General features: G+C 43.9%; 1 protein-coding gene across 1 annotated transcript in view; it reads right to left on the bottom strand.

Moving 5' to 3' along the window:
* Positions 1-6,020: 6,020 nt before the first annotated feature.
* The window catches only part of LOC109914445 (gamma-aminobutyric acid receptor subunit beta-4-like), a 106,740-nt gene continuing 92,763 nt past the window's right edge, over positions 6,021-19,997 (bottom strand). The window contains exons 6-9 of the mRNA XM_048605108.1: positions 14,941-15,078; positions 14,378-14,530; positions 13,538-13,782; positions 6,021-6,371 (exon numbers count right to left, since the gene is read on the bottom strand). Coding sequence (XP_048461065.1) covers positions 6,021-6,371; positions 13,538-13,782; positions 14,378-14,530; positions 14,941-15,078 — 887 coding nt within the window. The remainder of the gene's footprint in view (positions 6,372-13,537; positions 13,783-14,377; positions 14,531-14,940; positions 15,079-19,997) is intronic.

Genomic DNA, 19,997 nt, shown 5'->3' with positions numbered 1-19,997 from the left:
CACGACTCGCAATTCCACCAATTTTCGGGTCATCTGCAGACTTACTAATCACACCACCAAACAACAAAGCTCACAGCATTAATCCTTGTGGAACACCACCGGTTGCAGACCTCCAAACATCCCTCCACAACTACCCTCTGCCTTCTATGACAAAGCAAATTTTGTATCCAACTTACCAACATGTGACTTAATATTTTGGACCAACCTACCATGAGTGACCTGGTCAAAATGCATTAGTAAAGCTTAAGTAGATAACATCCACTAAACTGCCCTCATCAATCATCTTCATCACTTCCTCAAAAAATTTGATCAAATTTGTGAGACAGGACTTGCCCCACATAAAGCCATGCTGATGATCCCAAATAAGTTCATTCTTTTCCAAATGTGAGTAAATCCTGAACGTAAGAATCTGTTCTAATAATTGCCCTACCATTGATTTAAGGTTGACAGGCCTATAATTTCCTGGATTATCGCTTTTGCCCTTCTTAAGCAAAGGCTACTGTCAGTCTTCTAGGACCTTGCCTGTGGCCAAAAAGGATACAAAGATCTCTGTCAAGGCCCCAGCAATCTCCCTTGCCTTCTTCAGTATCCTGGGTTCAATCCCATTAAACCCTGGGGACTTATCTACCTCAATGTTTTTCAAGACACCCAACACCTTTTCCTTCTTAATATCGACATACCTAGCACAAACCTCTCTATAATCTTACCATCATGTGTATCCTTCTTCTTGGTGGATATCATTGCAAAATACTCATTGAGGGCCTCACCCACATTCTCTGCCTCCACACATGAATTCCCTCCTTTGTCTTTGAGTAGCCTTACCATTTCCCAAGCTACCCTCTTGCTCCTAATAATATGCTTGTAATAGTCATGTAAATACCATGTCCCACAGATACACAAGGAGCATGCCGTGCTTCTGCAAACTCTGCAGTGTGGTCCACATGATTGTGCTGTCGGTTTGTAATTCAGAGCCACAATGGAGCTAGTTGACTCTGTGCCTGGAAAGTAGATTGAGAGCAGCAGCAGTGACAATGTGCTCTTTCAGAGGTTGGGAGGAACCCTGATTCCATGTGAATATGTACTGATACACCAATGTACTTAATTCCTTATAAAGCTGACATGGCATTCAGTTGGAGCTCAGATTGTTTCTAGGTATTTTTTTAAATTCATCCATGAGATGTGGGTGGAAGCTAAGAGCCAGCCACAACTGCTATGGGTCTGGAGTTTTATGTAAGTCAGACCAAATGGGATTCACCAGTTTGACACAACTGAGCTAACTATTTGTTTTAAATTTTAGATTTTCATTGAATTCAACATCCATTTCGACCATGGTGGGATTTGAATCCAAATCTGGGTCTGGATTACTAGTTCACCAACATTACCCCTGTACCATTGCCTCCCCACATCTGGCTGTGTTACATTAAACCTGATAGTCAGCATTGTTTACAATCTGAACAAAGGACAGAGCTGTAAAAGGGTCACTTCAAGAAGAGGTTCAAATTCACTTGAAAATAGTGTTTTCAAATTCCTGATCCTTTATATATTAGAGACATCACTAAAATTCAAATCTTCAGAGGGTTTGATGTCTTGGCAGGGTCTTAGCAGTGGAGGGTGTCGAAAACACCTCACAACTTTTTACAGGATCCATGAATTTTTGAGCATTATGTCCCAGGATCACAAGGCATTGTTTCTTGGGACTGGGGAGCAGTTAGTCACTGCATCCTCCATCTGAGGGACCATTGTGTGTCCCTGTACTGGAGACAGAGGGGAGAGTCAATGTAATCGGTGCCTCAGCCTACAGCTAACTCTGAGCTTCAAAGTGAACATTAGAATATTAGCAGTTAAACCACCAATATGTTTAACAAAACATTATTTGAATTGATTCACCTTTATTAGAGGCAGTAACTCATTTATTATGACCAGTGAATGGCTCCATTCACTCAGGAAGGAAAGCCATGCTTTATGTCAACATTAAACACACCCCAGCAGCCACGCGTGCACGTGCGCGCGCACGCACACACACACACACACACACACACACACTTTCACTCACTCACACTGTCTCTCTTCCTGCATGTGCGACCTGAGTCCTACACAGACTGGGTTAATTCACATCACAGCCTGCAGCATGTCCACTCACTGCACTGACAATGCTGAACTGAAATACAGTGCACCATCCCTCCAAGGCTTGCTGGTAAAAATCAGCCCTACTTTATCTCCCAATGTTGTGGGAACAGCTTCAATGCCTGCTTTTTTTTATTGGAGAATTTTTTTAATGGACGATAAGTACCAGCCCAAGAACAACAATCATAGAATTTGCCCTCGATCCAGGGCTTTCATAAGTCTCAATTAGTCAGCTGTACAGAGCCAACTGACAAGTTGCTCTGGGTTCAGCAAATGCTGTCTTTTATCTCTAGTGTCCTGCCACCTCTCTCTCTGTGTCAGGGTTATCCTCATGACATGCATTTTTGAATCAAACAGGAAAGGGTCTGTGCCACCTTGCAATACTGAGATCCAGTGGCTTCTGAATGCAGCTCTGCTGCTCATTCAGAGACTGAGTGAAGTGGCCATTTCTCCATAGAGAGAGAAACAGTCCTCTGTTTGACAACTTCCTTCACGTTTCTTCAGATATGAGGGAGCAATCTCGAGCCCTCAGTTCCAAGGACTGCTCCTCAATGGAAACGTAATCAGCATCACTAGTATTCGTGTTTAAATTAAAGAGCTGTTTAAATTCGTTAAACTGGAGAGAAAATGGGTGAAGGAGATACAATGTCAAATTTCAAAAGGAAATTGGAAACATGTTTGAGGGGATTTGGAGGGTTCTGAGGGAAGAGCAGGACAATGGGACAAGTTGAAATTGGCATTAGGGTCAACGCACACTAGATGGGCTAAATGATCTCTGATGTTGTGAGAATCGCTGATACGACGGTGAATGTCAAAAGTGAAAGTTCTAGAAACCTGGAAAAGGGACAGTATAATTATCAGACTGAGTCACAGACTCCAAGGGCACATGAAGGTGCGTTGCCTGCACCTTGTGGAATGCTACCATGCACATGTCCACCGATTCCCGTCATCGTCTGTCTCAGGGGACGAGGGAGGAGCACACTGAATGCTGCTGGAAGTCTGATTTTTCTGAAGTTAAACCACCTCCTGGAATTGTATCACCCCTCATCAATGTGTTCCAGGAAAGGAAAACATTCCAGGAATTTCGAATGTCTATCAGTGGTAGCAGAAATCCAGGGAGGTTTGTTTTGCTTTCCTCTCCATGTAAATTGGAGGAATGCATATGTTGGTTGAAAAACATATTCTACATTGTCCCAGAAAAGGTATAGCATGGAGTTAGAAACATTCCCAGGATAGTTCAAGCACACAGATGTATACCGAATAAAGCTCCCTCTAGACTTACCAATTTAAACACTACCAGGACAGGGACAGCATGCGGTTAGGTACAGAGTTAGGCTTTCTCTACAATGTCCCCATCAAACTTTCCCAGGACAGGTACAGCACCAGGTTGTATGCAAAGTACAGTACAAGGTTAGATATACAGTAAAGCTCCCTGCACACTGTCCCCTATCAAACACTCCCAGGACAGGGACAACATGGGGTTAGATACAGGATAAAGCTCCTCTACCCTGTTAACGTTAAAAACTCCCAGGGCAGAGACAGCACAGGATTAGATACAGAATAAAGCTTCCTGCACACTGTCTTCATTAGACGCTCCCAGGACAGGGGCAGCAAAGGTAAAAACCTGGAGAATAGAGAAACAAGCTATGGCATTTAATCTTCAGAGAGACTGAACAAGGCAAAATGGCAAAAGGAGTGTTGGCAATAAGCTGAGGAAGTGTATTTGTAACAGTGTGTCAGGGAACAGTTGGGACTCAAGAGTATTTTAAGCCTAATATCCTGTTATAAGCAACGTCTACAGTGCTAGGTGCAGCTGAACTCATGGCCAGCAATGGTCTGGTTCTAAAAATCAGGCTGTTTCAAGAGCAGAGCTGCAACACTGCATCTTCTTCAGATGTACTGAAGGAGGTGACAGAAATCAGGAGAGGCAAGGCCATGGAGGGATTTGAGATTGAGACTTGAGCTAGAGTCAAGGTCAGCCGATGCACCCAGTGATATAGGGTAATGGTGTCAAAAGACATGGCCAACAGAGTTTTGCGTGAATGTGGAAGCCGGCCAGGAAAGGGTATGTTTAGACAACGGATCATCAATGTACAGGTCTTTGAAAAGACTTCATTCCCTGTAAAAGGCTTTGGAACATCCTGAGGTCATGAAAGTTTTTCCTTTCATCCCAAAAACAGTAACATTAAAACCATGAGTAGGCCACTCAGCTTCTCAAACTTGTTTCAGAGAAACAGGAGAAGGCCCTTTAAGCTCCTTGAGTTTGTTACACTGGACCAGGTAGAGACTAGTTATGCAGTAAATGTATGGGTTAAATGTTTGATACAGGTAGGATATTGGAAAGTTACATCTGTTCGACCAATTCTACATGGATGATTAGTGAGTTATTGTAATGTTGGTCGTCAGGGGAAGTAGTGTTAGTTTTACTAATATTGGTCCAATTTCGGGGAGTTACTTGTGAAACACATTTCCCTCCACTATCCCCCTTATTCCCTCACCAGTTTCCATCATCGTCCCTGTGCGAATGCTTCCTTCTCTCCCTCCTTTCCCCCCCCCCCCCCCCCTTCTCCATTCTTTCCTCCTCCACCTTTTGTTCCCCCCCTCCCTGTCCCCTCCCACTATCACCCCACACTCCCCCCATCACCATCTCCTGAACCCTCTCTCCCCTGTCAGTTTCTTCTGCTTCACTCCTCCTGCCCTTAATGGCTCTTTTCCCTGCATTATCCCTCTCCTTGCCACCATTTCCCATCTTCTCCCCCCACCCAACCATGTGCCTGTCTTCTCCCTGCCACCTCACCCCCCACACTTATTATTTTAGAATCTCGACCAGATGGTCCCCATACCTAAACTCAAGGGGATACAGGTCACAATTATGAAACCTTTCTGAATAATTTCAATCTTCTCGGCCTGGTGTAATACTGCCAAACCTATGTGACCACAAGTTGTCAGTGGACAGGGGTTTGGACATTTCCTGCTGTAAGTCTGAAAGGAAATGTCCACCTCTCAGTCAGTGCCCATGACTCATTCATGGCAAAAAGGAGTCCAACGGGCAGATGTATGTGCGTAGTTGAGTAGGTCATTGGCTAAGTTGATTCAGGTTGGTTCATGTCTGGACAGACAATGCAAGAGGAGCAACAACCAGCCACTGCCAACTGGGAGTGAAGGATGAGATGGAGGTGGGTTAGTACATGGCTATAGACTGGACTCCAAAGGTCTCCTGTTCGAACAACAAACACGAACATGTTTGACCAGTGGAAGACAGATCATAACCATGAGGCTAGTCTACAGCTCAAATTCACCGTGCGCTCCTTGTAAATGGGTTTACAGCCACAAGCCTCCCTGCAGAACTCTCTGCTCCTCCTCCTTATAGCAGAGAACAAGACACAGGAGCCAATCTTCATGGAGCTTTCCTCTCTGGGCTCATGGTTCAGAAGAGCTAACTGCAAATTGCTTTTATTTCTAACCTTTACTCCTCCATCAGTGACTTCTCCTCTTTCTTGCACACTCCGCCCCAATATTTTCTCTCAACCATGCTTTATAAACGAGGCGGGTTCAGTCATTCAAAGTGATGGTTTGTCAGGGGATGCAGCAGTCTATGAAAGCCATCTACAATAGAGTTTGTAATTTGTACAGGTTTAAAATGATCATCATGCACCATTAACAGCAGAAAGTTGGAAAGCCATGTTTGGATTTCAGGGGAAACAAAACAGCTGGCAATCGAAAGGTGACAGAACATTCCCAATGGATGTTAAGACCTTTCCTAATTGTCCTTTTTTACATGTGTACAAAGTCCTGGTCACATGAAGTTGGCAGTTGGTTTAAGATGACCATGTGACCTGTACATCTCTTTCTCTCTCTTTCTCTCTCTCTCCCCCACCCCGCCACCCCCCACCCCCTCAGTGCACGTAGTGCAGCCAGTAAATCACATTGAACAAGCCAAACGTTATGGGGAACACCACCCGGGACCATTTGTCGATGGCGCTAACATCCGTCAACTTTGGGATCTTCAGCTTGAGTTTGGAGGATCGACGACGGAGGCGGCTCTTGGCGGGGTCACGGTCTATGTTTCGCTCCCTGGTGCTTATCCCTAGACCATCTCTGGATCCGACTCGACGGAACTGGATCCCAGAGCTGTCAAAGGACATGACGGAATTGCGTGAATCACTCACACTGCTGGCAACCTCTGATGGGAGGACTTCATCATTCAGTTCCAACGTGCTTAGGAGGATATTTCCATGTGCATCAACCTACATGCGGAGAGAACACAGCATCAGGGTTTTTCATATCACATATTTTCACACCATTTGAGTCAGAAGCAAACACTCTCAGGTGAAGTCTGCAATCAGGTTAGGTCACCGCTGACTGATACAGTATCACATTCACAACTCCTATTAATTATCTGAAGACACAATCCTGCTACAATAAAGCTGGATTCAAAAGCTGCTCCTAGGAATGATGATCATTACTGAGCAAGCCCATTTGAAACACGAGAGCCAGGTCATCATAGAGTCAGAGATTTATTACACCACACAATAAGGCTATTTAGCTCAATGAGCCCATACTGGCTTTCTGTAGACCAAACTCTGAGTTTCTCTCTCCCACTCTATCCCTAAAAACCATAAAGTCTACTCACCAGTTACTGAATTTAAATTTTTCACTGTCTTCATGTCCACCCGCTCAAAGGCAGTGCATGACAGGTATTTTTTTGGATATAATGTTCCTCCTTACGTTCTACACCACCCCAATATCTCTGTCTCAAAGCCTTTCATCTGTCTCCCCTCATCCTTGCACCATCAGACAATGGGAACAATCTTTCCTTGTCTGTCATCTCCAAACCTTTCCACATCTTGTCCACCTCACTCAAATTTCCCCTCAATCTCCTTCACTCCACGGAGAACAACCCCAGCATTTCCAACCAAGCCTTGTCACTAAAATGCTTCATCCCTGGAGCATTCTGGTAAATCGCATCTGCATCATCTCAAGGCCCCTCACATCCTTCCTGAAGTTTTGAGACCAGAACTGGACCCAATGTTCTCCTTGCGGCCGTCCAGATCTTTATAAAAGTTCAGCATAACTTCCTTGCTTTAGTATCAAAAATCTCTATAAATGAAACATAAAAACATATAACATATAAAATAGGTGCAGGAGTAGGCCATTTGGCCCTTTGAACCTGCACCACCATTCAATATGATCATGGCTGATCATGCAATTTCAGTATTCCATTCCCGCTTTCTCTCCATACCCCTTGATCCCTTTAGCTGCAAGGGCCATGTCCAGCTCTGTCTTGAATATATCTAACAAACTGGCCCCAACAGCTTTCTGTAGGAGAGAATTCCACAGGTTCACAACTCTCTGATTGCAGAAATTCTTCCTCATCTCAATCCTGAATGGTTTACTCCTTATTCTAGATTGTGATCCTTAGTTCTGGACTTCCCCAACATCGGAAACATTCTGCCTGCATCGAGGCTGTCCAGTCCCATCAGGATTTTATATGTTTCTATGAGATACCCCTCAGTCTCCTAAATTCCAGTGAGTAGAAACCCAGTCAATTCAATTTTTCTTCATATGCCAATCCTGCCATCTCGGGAATCAGTCTGGTGAACCTTCTCTGGACTGCCTCAATGGCAAGAATGTCCTTCCTCAGACTAGGAGACCAAAACTGCGCACAATATTCAAGGCATGGCTTCACGAAGCCACTGTATAACTGCAGCAAGACATCCATACTCTGATACTCAAATTCTCTCACTATGAAGGCCAGCATGCCATTAGGTTTCCTCACCACCTCTCCACTTGCATGCCAACCTTCAGCAACTGTTCCACCATGACACCTAGGTCTCATTGCACCTCACATTTTCCTAAACTGCCACCATTCAGATAATAATCTGCTTTCATGTTTTTGCCACCAAAGTGGACAACCTCACATTTATCAACATTATACTGCATTTGCCAAGTATACCTCCACTCAGCCAGTCTGTCCAAGTTATTCTGCAGACTCCTCACAGCATACACTGCCACCTAACTTAGCGTCATCTGAAAATTTGGAGATAAATTTTTTCGTTCAAATTGTTAATGTATATTGTGGACAGCTGGGATCCCAGCACTGAACCCTGTAGTACCCTACTCGTCACTGCCTGTCACTCTGAAAAGGACCCATTTATTCCAACTCCCTGCTTCCTGTCTGCTAACCAATTCTCTATCCATGTCAATACATTACCTCCGATGCCATGAGCTTTAATTTTCCTTATTAATCTCTTGTGTGGAACTTTGTCAAAAGCCTTTTGAAAGTCCAGATGCACAAATTCTATTGATTCACCCTTGTCCACTCTACTGGTCACACCATCAAAAGATTTTGAAGCTTAGGTGCCATAGGATTAACTAATTACTTGTTCAATATGTCCTATCAACTTCAATGATTGATGTACATGATCCCTAACATAACTCTGTCCCTAAAAACTCTTTCAAACTAGGCTATTCATTCTTTGTTTTTTAAAATTTATTCATTTGTGGGGTGTGGGCATAACTGGCTGGCCAGCATTTATTGCCCATCCCTAGTTGCCCTTGAGAAGGTGGCGGTGAGTTGCCTATTTGAACTGCTGCTGTCCATCTGCTGCAGGTTGATCCATAATGCCCTTAGGGATGGAATTCCAGGATTTTAACCCAGCAACAGTGAAGGAATGATGATATATTTCCAAGTCGGGTTGGTGAGTGGCTTGGAGGGAAACTTGAAAGTGTTCCCATGGTGTTCCCATTTATCTGTTGCCCGAGGATCTTTGGTGAATTTCTGCAGAGCATTTTGTAGATAATACACACTGCTGAGCATTGGTGGCGAAAGGAGTGGATGCTTATGGATGTACTGCCAATCAAGTGGGCTGCTTTGTCCTGGATGATGCCAGGTTTTTGAATGTTGTTGGGGCTGCACTCATCCAGGCAAATGGGGAGTAATTCCATCACACTCCTAACTTATGCGTTGTAGATGGTGGACAGGCTTTGGGAAGTAAGGGGGTGAGTTACTTGCCTCAGTATTCCTAGCCTCTGACATTCTCTTTTAGCTACTGTGCTTGGTGAGTCCAGTTGAGCTTCTGATCAATGATACCCCCCCAGCTGATAGTTTTGATCATGGGGGATTCAGTGATGGTAACACCATTGAATGTCAAGGGATGGTGGTTAGATTGTCTCTTATTGGTGATGGTCATAGCCTTGCATTTGTGTGGCATGAAAGTTACTTGCCACTTGTCAGCCCAAGCCTGGATATTGTTCAGATCTTGTTGCATTTGAACATGGATGGCTTCAGTATCTGAGGAGTCGTGAATGGTGCTGAACCTTATGTAATTATCGCTGAACATTCCCTCTTCTGACCTTATGATGGAGAGAAGGCCATTGATGAAGCAGCTGAAGATGATTAGGCCTAGGACACTATCCTGAAGAACTCCTGCAGAGATGTCCTGGAGCTGAGATAACTGACCTCCAACAACCATGACCATCTACCTATGTGTCAGGTATGACTCCAACCACTGCAGACATCAATCAAATGTTGACATTTCCCATCCCTTCTTTCAAAATGTATCTCCTATACATCCCTGTATTAAATTCCATCTGCTTCTTGTTTGTCCATTCTGCTCATTCTATCTATGTCCTGTTGTATTGAGATATCTCCCTCACTGTTTTCCATATCTCCACATTTGGTATCACCAGCAACTCTTAAAATTTTATTCTGTATTCCAATATCCTACTCATTTAATTGTAGCAAAAAAAAAGCAGTATCCCTGCACTGCTTCTTGGCAAGCACTACTACCAATTATCCTGCAGTCTGACAACCAATCAGCTACTGTGACTGACTGCTTCCTGCCCTTCATCCATTATTTTCATCCAAACTGCTAACACTGATTCCTACTCCATAAGACTCACATTTGTTACCCAGCCTTTTCTGTGATAGTTTGCTGAAGGCTTTAAAATTCATATAAATAGCTTCCACTACATTCCCTTAATTGACCTTCTCTAGCTGTTAGTTCATCAATAAACACATGGTGTGTCTTTTACAAATGTCTTCATCAACATGGTGTGTCTTTTACACATCCGCTTGGATCTCCTGAATGAATTCAAATCTCTCCTAGCATCTGCTTACTAATACTAATAGTTGGAAGGAATATAGTTCAATTTTCCCCATCTTTTACTTGAACATAATAGATTTTTGAATTGTACAAGGATACTGTATTGCACCAAATCACAAATGTATTTGGCACTGTGCTGTTAGTAAGAATATGGCCAGATAGGTTTTCTTGAGTCACACAAGATGACCTATCTCCTGTATTTTAGTTCTTGCCCCTTCCCCTACCTCTCGGAACAATAATTGGATTTTCCTTGCCCTCACTTGCCCCCACATGTCTCTGCATTCACTGCTGCTTCCAGCATGATGCCGCCATCAAATGCATCTAGCCCTCCCCTCCCCTCAGCATTCTGCAGGGACCCACAATGACTCTCTTGTCCACTCCTCCATCACTCCTTACACTCCCTATCTCCTGCTTAGCATCTTCCCAAGCAATTGCAGAAGGTGTAACATTTACCCATTCACCTCCTCACTGTCTGATGACCCAACACACCTTCCAAGTAAAGCAGCATTTCAATTTTATTTCTTTCAATCTAGTCTACGTATTTGCTGCTTACAGTGCAGTCTCCTTTATATTACGAGACTTGGTAACCTCTTTGTGGAACACCTCCACTGTATCTGTAGGAAGGACCCAGTGGCATGGGTGGCACGGTGGCTCAGTGGTTAGCACTGCTACCTCACAGCGCCAGGGACCTGGGTTCAATTCTACCCTCGGGTGACTGTCTATGTGGAGTTTGCACATTCTCCCGTGTCTGCGTGGGTTTCCTCCGGGTACTCTGGTTTCCTCCCACAATCCAAAGATGTGCAGGTTAGGTGGCTTGGCTAAGCTAAATTGCCTGTAGTGTTCAGGGGTCTGTAGATTAGGTGGGTTATAGGGAGATGGGTCTGGGTGGGATGCTCCAAGGGTCAGTGTGGACTTGTTGGGCTGAAGGGCCTGTTTCCACACTGGAGGGATTCTATGATTCTATGACCCCAACCTCCCAGTTACATACCATTTCAATAAACCAACTTGGTCTCATCCAACATTTCTGTCCTGAGCCTGCTGCATTGTTCCAATGAAGTACAACACAAACTCAAGGAACAACACTTCATTTTCTGCCTGGGCATTTTACATCCTTCTAGACTCAATATTGAGTTCCAAAACTCAGAGTACGACCTATGTCCTTCATTTTGATCACACCACCCGCCTACTCTCTCAGCTGTGTTTCGTTTGTGTGTTGATGGCTTTGCTCACAGCAGAGGGGACCCTGTTCTTCCTTTACATACTTATTGTTTAAAGCTATTTTATATCTCTATCTCTCCTTTACCATGATTAGGATAACCTTTGTCTTTTGCACTGGGCACCCTCACCATCTGTTCACTGCTCCTCTGCCTCTGTCAAAAGAAGAGTCTTACCAGACTCAAAACTCTATTTCTCTCTCCAGAGATGCTGCCAGTCCTGCTGAGTTTCTCCAGCACTTTGATCTTTTTAATTTCAGATTTCCAGCATCTGCAGTATTTTACTTTTAATAAAATGACAAGGCAGTGTTTGATATACAACAACTTCATGACAATATTTGGATATTTTTTCATGATGATTGTTTCTAAAAAGTTATCCACCTCTAATGTTAAACTGACCAGCCTAAAAGGCTTTAAAGTCCTTGGTACACCACATCAAAAGCATAACCGTCATCAATTCTCTCTGTTAATGCTTGAATAAACTCCTCCAAATTAGTTAAACATAATTTGCCCTTAAGAAATCCAGGCTGGCTCTACTTAATTATTAACCCATATTTACCTAGGTGAGTGTTAATTTTGACCAACCCAGTTGTTTGTCAAAGCTTAAAATGTAGGACAAATCCAACCCAGCCAATTCTTCCATCACTCTTCTCTTGTTCATCAGTAAAGTGATGGAAGGTGTCAGCACCTGCTCAGCAGTATCCTGCTCAATGATGCTCAGTTTGGGTTCTGCCAGGGTCACTCAGTTCTTGACCTCATTACAGCCTTGTTTCCAAAGCCTGTCCACCATCTACAAGGCAGAAATCAGGAGTGTGATGTAATACTCCCCACTTGTCTGGATGGGTGCAGCTCCAACAACACCCAAGAAGTTTGACACAATCCTGGACAAAGCAGTCCACTTGACTGGCATGACATCCACAAACATTCACTCCCTCCACCACTGAAGCTCAGTAACAGCAGTGTTTGTTATCTACAGGTTGCACTGCAGAAATTCACTGAAGTTCCTTAGACAGCACCTTCCAAACCAATACTCACTTCTATCTAGGACAAAGGCAGCAGATACAAGGGAATATTACCATCCGAAAGTTCTCCTCCAAACTCACCATCCTGACTTGGAAATACATCACTGTTCCTTCACTGTTGCTGGGTCAAAATCCAGGAAGTCCCTTCTTAACAGTATTGTGGGTCAACCCACAGCACATGGAGTGCAGCAGTTCAAGATGATATCTCACCACCACCTTCTCAAGGGCAACTAGGAATGGGTAATAAATGCTGGCTCAGATAGTGATGCCCACATTCCATGAAAAGATAAATATGAATCTGATCTGGACTGTAATCGGTGCACTTAGTCCAAATGTAATTTGGTGCACTCTCAGACGCAGTCCAGAAGCTGCAATCTGATGCTGTATGCAACCAAATGTAATCTGGCACTGTCTCGATCCAGCCACAAGTCCATAATTAGAAGCAGTCTGGAGATATGAGTAATCCACAATTCAACGCCTCAGATAGTTCACGATCAAACGCTAGCCTCAATCAGGCAGCCTGCCATGAAGTGCAGTCTGCACCCATGCTCTGTCTTATTTCAGGAACAATGTTTAAACATACGTCTCTCTATCTGTATGGTTAACCCAGATCCAGACCACATGGAACTGAACACTCCTCCTGTCTCATGAGCTTTTTTGTTGCTATCTGTCCCTTGTAGGCTGTTGAACAGAGAAGTACATGACAACTGGTCAGTTGAATTCCATAAAACCAAAGCACTAAATGGACCCAGGACTGGCCTTTAATTGACTCTGTCTTGTGTGGGGCAATATCTCCATTAGGTAATATCCAAAACAGTACAACCATGTGATTAGCTCTGTATTTCATTACATTCCAGATGTATATAGCTGTGGAATTAGCTGCGTATATCATCACAATCTAGATTAATGCATAAATTGGATTAACTGTGTATGTTATTGCAATCAATGAATTTATTGATCTGCCTCATATGAAGACAGTCCTCTGGTTGGAAGATATGGATGTGACACATGTTGTTAGCCAGAGTTGAATAGCAGCATTGACTCCCCCTTGCCCTGTGTCCCCACTCACTCTGGTGGTCCCGAGTCGTCCTCTCTCTGTGTTGCTCTTGCTGGCTTTCCCCATTGGCTTTTTTGGCTGGGCTGGGACTTTGCCGAAGAAGATGTAATTGACGAAGGCATACTCCAGCAAGGCGAGGAACACAAAGACAAAGCAGCCCATCAGGTAGATGTCGATGGCTTTAACGTAAGGGATCTTTGGGAGGGTTTCCCGTAGGTGGGTGTTGATAGTGGTCATGGTCAGTACAGTGGTAACACCTGGATCAGAGGTAAGGTGAAGGATGGTTAAAGGTTTCAGACAAACTTTGAATGTTTGGTTAATCCTGCAGTCGGAAGGAGCTGGGTAAATGTATTGCCCATGTGGTACAGAGCTGTATAGAGCAGCTTTCTCTGGGTTCAATCCCAATGCCAGCATAGCAATCATTTGAGGCACCACAACTGAGTACTGTTCCTTGGCCAAGGACAGGAAAGGAGCAAAAGATCTTACATTTCAATAGCAGCCTTCAAGACTTCAGATAAGTCATGGTGCTTTAGAGACAAGGGACCACTTTCCAAGCAGCGATTGACTGTTTAAATATTGGAAACTGACATTATTGGGACTCCCTTTAGCAATCATTATTCAAGTCCTTGACCATGTATGGGAGTGGACAGTGGTGTAGAAATAATGGGACAAATGGTCTCCTTCTGTCCTATAACTATTCTGGGATTATGGGGTGGACAGAGATCAAGCAGCAAGCGTATAATGGGATTTTCTTGAGCGAAAAGTCCAGTGCCTGCGCCCACTCCCCCTCACTTGGTGATCCTGATCATATAGGATGTGGGGATGGTGCAGGTTTGATTGGTTGTAACTCACCAAGGGCCACTCGTGCAGCTGAAGCATCGTAATTAATCCAGAAAGAGACCCAGGACAGGATGGTGATGAGGATTGATGGCATATATGTCTGCAGAATAAAATAGCCAATGTTCCTCTTGATTCGAAAACTGAGCGACAGGCGAGGGTATGAGCCTGGCAGCAACACAACATGAAATAATCAGGAGGCTGGTAAGTGTTACACACAGACTAAGCTTCCTCTACACTGTCCCCATCAAACACTCCTAGGACTGGGACAGCCCAGGGTTAAGATACAGAGTGAAGCTCCCTCTACACTGTCTCCATCAAATACTCCCAGAACAGGTACAGCACAGGGTTAGATGCAGAGTAAAGCTCCCTTTGCAATGCCCCATGCAACACTCCCAAGGACAGGGACAGCACGGAGTGAGATAACATAATAAAGCTCCCTCTGCTTTTAAACTGAAATTAAATCTCTCTCTCCACTGACACCAGCAAAATTTGAATATAAAGGAGCTCAGTCATATTTTTTGGGATGTAGATGATGTGCATCTGTAAACAATAACGTAAATCTTCCAACATCTTACCTGTCGCAAATACGACCTCCTTTGATAGCAAGTTCAGTTTGACAATTGTGAACTGAGGAAGTTCAAGGTTGTCTACCCCAGTCACTGCTGCATCGTCACCTTCCCAGTGAAACACAATGTCATCTGTCGTGTATCCATCTGCAAAGACAGTGTAGAAAAAGTCAGCAGACGATGTTCCTCGGTGGTAATAGGTCCACTGTGTGCAGTACAGCAGATATTAAACAGAGTCTATCACTCAGGATATGGCAGCTTTTATCTTAAATACCCAAAAACGCTAGTGTCCTACCAATGACTTTTCATACAGTAGATTCACAACAACGTGGGAAAGGTGGAAGAAAGAGCTATTTGAATAGCTATATATGATCACAATCCATAAGTCTCCATCCTCAAGGGCAAGCTAGACTGCTGACTCTATTAATGAGGTGAGCTAATAGGTGGCAGGTAAAGTTCAAAGAAATTTGATATGATATTCTTTGGTATAAAGATCACGAGTGACAGTATACAATAATGGCATCTATTCTAAAGGGTGTGCAGAGCAGAGAGGTGAAAAGTATATAAGCTATTAAAAATGTCAGGACAGTTCTGTAGCACAGTTAATAAAACATGGTTTTCTCATCTATATGAATGGGACACAGAGGTAAATAAGGAAGTGGTGCGAGAGGGTGTGCGGGAGGGAGTGTGGGAGGGAGTGAGGGAGGGAATGTGGGAGGGGATGTGGGAGGGTGTGCAGGAGCGTGTGCGTGAGAGAGTGCAGGAAGGAGTGCGAGAGTGTGGGAGGAAGTATGGGAGGGTGACCGGGAGAGTGTGCGGGAGGGAGTACAGGATGGTGTGCAGGACGGAGTCAGGGAGGGAGTCCTGTAGGGAGCGCACTGGAGGTTATGGCCTCGTGGTATGAAGGAATTCAGAGATCCTGGCAATATTCTGCGAGCCCGGGTTTGAATCCCACCACCAAAGATGATGGAATTTCAATTCACAAAATCTGCAATCAAAAGTTTAGTGACCACCATGTAACTATTGTCAGTTGTTGTATATACCTGTTTGGTTCCTGAATGTCCTCAGGGATGAAGAGCTGCTGTCCTTACCTGGTCTGACTTTCATGTGACTCCAAACCTGCAGCAATGTAGTTTACTCTTAACCACTCCCTGAATTGGATTTAGAGCCAAAAAACTGCTAATAAGTTTCAAAAAAAAGGAATGAAACTTGATGGACCACCTGGCATCAATATAGCCACCCAAAACTACAATGGAAAAATCCTCCTCACTTATATGTAGGGGCTAGTGTCAAAATTAGAAGAGCTGTCTCACAGACTAGTCAAACACGAGCCTGACATAGATATACTCACAGAATTGTACCTTACAGACAAAGTTCCAGGCATGACCATCACCATCCCTGGATATGTCCTGTCCCATCGGCAGGACAGACCCAGCAGAGGTGTTGGCACAGTGGTATACAGTCAGGAGGGAGTTGCCCTTGAAAATCCTCAACATTGACTGGTGACTCCATGAAATCTCTTGGCTACAGGTCAAATAAGTGTAAGGAAACCTCCTGCTGATTACTATGTACTATCCTCCTTTGGCTAATGAATCAGTACTCCTCCATGTTGAACAACACTTGGAGGAAGCACTGAGGGTGGGAGGCGTACAAAATGTACTCTGGGTGGGGGATTTCAATGTCCACTACCAAGAATGGCTCAGCAACAGTACTAGCCCGGTAATACAGGACATAGCTGCTAGACTGGTTCTGCAGCAGGTGGCGAGGGAACTTACAAGAGGGATAAACATACTTGATCTCATCCTTACCAAACTGCTGGTTGCAGATGCATCTGTCCATGACAGTATTGGTAAAAGTGGCCACCATGCAATCCTTGTGGAGATGAAGTCCCGCCTTCACTTTGGGATTACCTTCCATCGTATTATGTGGCACTGTCACTGTGAGAAATGGAACAGACATCGAACAGATCTAGCAACTCAAGACTGGGCATCCATGAGGTGTTACGGGCCATCAACAGCAGCACAATTGGACTCCAGCACAATCTGCAACCTCATGGCCTGGAATATCCTCCACTCAACCATTACCAACAAGCCAGTGGATCAAGCCTGGTTCAAAGGACAGGGCATGCCAGGAGCAGCACCAGGCATTCCTGAAAATGATTTGTCAACCTTGTGAAGCTACAAAACAGGACCACTTGTATGCCAAACAGGATAAGCATCAAGTTCTAGACAAAGCTAAGAAATCCCACAGCCAACTGATCAGATCTAAGCTCTGTAGTCCTGCTATATTCAGTCATGAATGGTGAACAATTAAATGATTCACTGGAGGAGGAGGGTCACAAATATTCCCATCCTTGACGATGCAAAAGTCCAATGTAAACGATAAGGCCGAAACATTCACAGGAATCTTCAGCCAAAAATGCCAAGTGGATGATCCATCTTGACTTCCTCTAGTGGTCACCAGATCAAAGATACCAGTCTTCAGCCAATTTGATTCATTCCACACATCAAGAAACAGTTTCAGGCACTGGATACTGCAAAGGCTATGGTCCCTGACAACATTCCAGCAATAGTACTGACAACTTGTGCCTCAGAACTTGTCACACCCCTGGCCAAGCTCTTCCAGAACAATTACAACACTGGAATCTAACCGACAATGTGGAAAATTGCCTAGGTATGCCCTATACACAGAAAGCATGACAAATATCATCCAGCCAATTACTGCCCCATCAGTCTAATCTCGGTCATCAGTAAAGTGATGGAAGGTGCTACCAAACAGCTCCTGCTCAGCAATAAGCTGCTCATTGATGCCCAGTTTGGGTTCCACCAAGGCCACTCAGCTCCTGACCTCATTACATCCTTGGTTTAAACATCGACAAAAGAGGTGAATTCCAGAGGTGACCCCTTGACATCAAGGCTGCGTTTGACAGAGTGTGGCATCAAAGAGCCCTAGAAAATCTGGAGTCAATTAAAATCAGAGGAAAAACTCTTCCCTGTTACACTCATACCTGGCACAAAGAAGATGGTTGTTCAAGATCAGTCGTCTCAACTCCAGGAGATTTCTGCAGGAGTTCCTCAGGGTAGTGTCCTCGGCTCATCTTCAGCTGCTTCATCAATGACCTTCACTCCATCATAAGGTTAGGAGTAGGGATGCTCGCCAATGATTGGACAATGTTCAGCTTCATTCATAACTCCTTATAAACTGAAGCAGTTTCCCTTGGTGAAGTGATTAACGATGAGGGCATACATTTTGGGTGAGGGGCAGAAGGTTTAGATGAGATGTGAAGAAAAATCTTTTTATGCAGAGGATAGTGGGAATCTGGAACTCACTGCCCATAAGAGTGGTAGGGGCAGAAACCCTCATAACATTTAAGAAGTATTTAGATGTATTGTTATGATGCCAAAGCTTACAAAGCTTTGGGGCAAATGCTGGAAAATGGGATTAAAACAGTTTTTTAACCAGCATAGACATGAGGGCCAAAGGGCCTTTTTCTGTGCTGTAGACTTCTATGACTCTCATACTCTAGATCTTCACAAGCAGAAAGACCTGGACAATATCCAGGTTTGGGCTGACAAATGGCAAGTAACATTCACAACATTCAAGTGTCAATCAATGACCATCTCTAACAATGGAGAATCTAACAATTGCCCCTGGATATTCAAAGGCATTGCCACCATTAAATTCCCCACACTTAACATCTTTGGGGTTACCATTGACCAGAAACTGAACTGGACTCACTGTATAAATACAATGGCTACAGAACCAGGTCAATGGCTAGGAATCCTGTAGCGTGTAATTCTCTACCTGACTTCCCAAAGCCCATCCACATCGACAAGGCACAACTCAGGAGTGTGATATTATATTCCCTACTTGCCTGGATGAATGCAACTCCAACAGCACTCAAGAAACTTGACAGTATCCAAGACAAAGCAGCCTGTTTGACTGGCAAACCAACATTCATTCCCTCCACCACCAATGCTCAATAGCAGCTGTGTATACTATTTACGAGACACACTGCAGAAATTCATCAAGGCCCCTTAGACAGCACCTTCAAAACCCATGACCACTTCCATCTAGAAGAACAAGGATGGCAGATACATGGGAACACCACTCTCTGCAAATTCCCCTCTCAGTCACTCACCATTCTAACTTGGAAATACATCTCTGTTCCTTCATTGTCACTGAGTAAAAATTCTGGAACTCCCTCCCTAACATCACGCTATGAGTCCCTGTACCAAGTGGACTGTAGCAGTACAAGAAGGCAGCTCAGCACCAGTTTTTCTAAGGCAATTCAGGATGAGAGATAAGTGTTGGCCCAGCCAGTGAACCCGTGCACTTGAATGAGAAAAGGACAGGTTTATGATGGTGATTTCAAGGATAAGAAACTCCAATTAAGATGATAGATTGGAGAATTTAGGACTGTTTTCAATGTTGAAGAGGAGACTGAGAGGAGATATGATTGAAGCTATCAAAATCATTAGACATCTGTCAGACTAAACAGGGAGAAACTGTTCCCATTTGCAAAAGTATCAAGAATGAGAGGGTACAGCTATAAGATAATTTGTAAAAAATGTAAATGTGATTTGAGAAAAAAAAAACATTTTCACACAGGAAAGTAGTTAATGTCTGGAATGCCCTGCCTGCTTGTGTGTTAGAGGCAGTTTTAACTGAGGGTATTAGATGATTATTTCAACAGAAACAATGTGCAGAGTGATGGGGAAAAGGTGGGAGAATGGTACTGAGTCCAAATGCTGTTTCAGAAAGCCAGTGCAGACACAATGGACCAAATAACTTCTTTTTGTACTGTGACAATTCTGTGATTATGTAATCAACAGTGGGAATGACTGTAACGGAACTTGGACATGGAGACTGGTAAGATGTTAGTGTTTGATCAAAATTTTAAAGGCCTCTGTCAAGTTTGTTCCAAGCTTTCTCATTTCTTGAGAAAAGAGCATTGGATTTTTCAATTTTCCAGTTGTACGCTTCCAGATTTTAAACGGGCACATGTATCTGTGCATGGGTTTATCCATGGATAGATGTGTGAATGTGCTACTGTTTAGGTCCAT

Source organism: Rhincodon typus, chromosome 14 (assembly GCF_021869965.1).
Source record: "Rhincodon typus isolate 14 chromosome 14, sRhiTyp1.1, whole genome shotgun sequence".
NCBI lineage: Eukaryota > Metazoa > Chordata > Chondrichthyes > Orectolobiformes > Rhincodontidae > Rhincodon > Rhincodon typus.
Note: the sequence above shows the minus strand (reverse complement) of the source record. Positions and strands in the feature narration are given on the sequence as shown.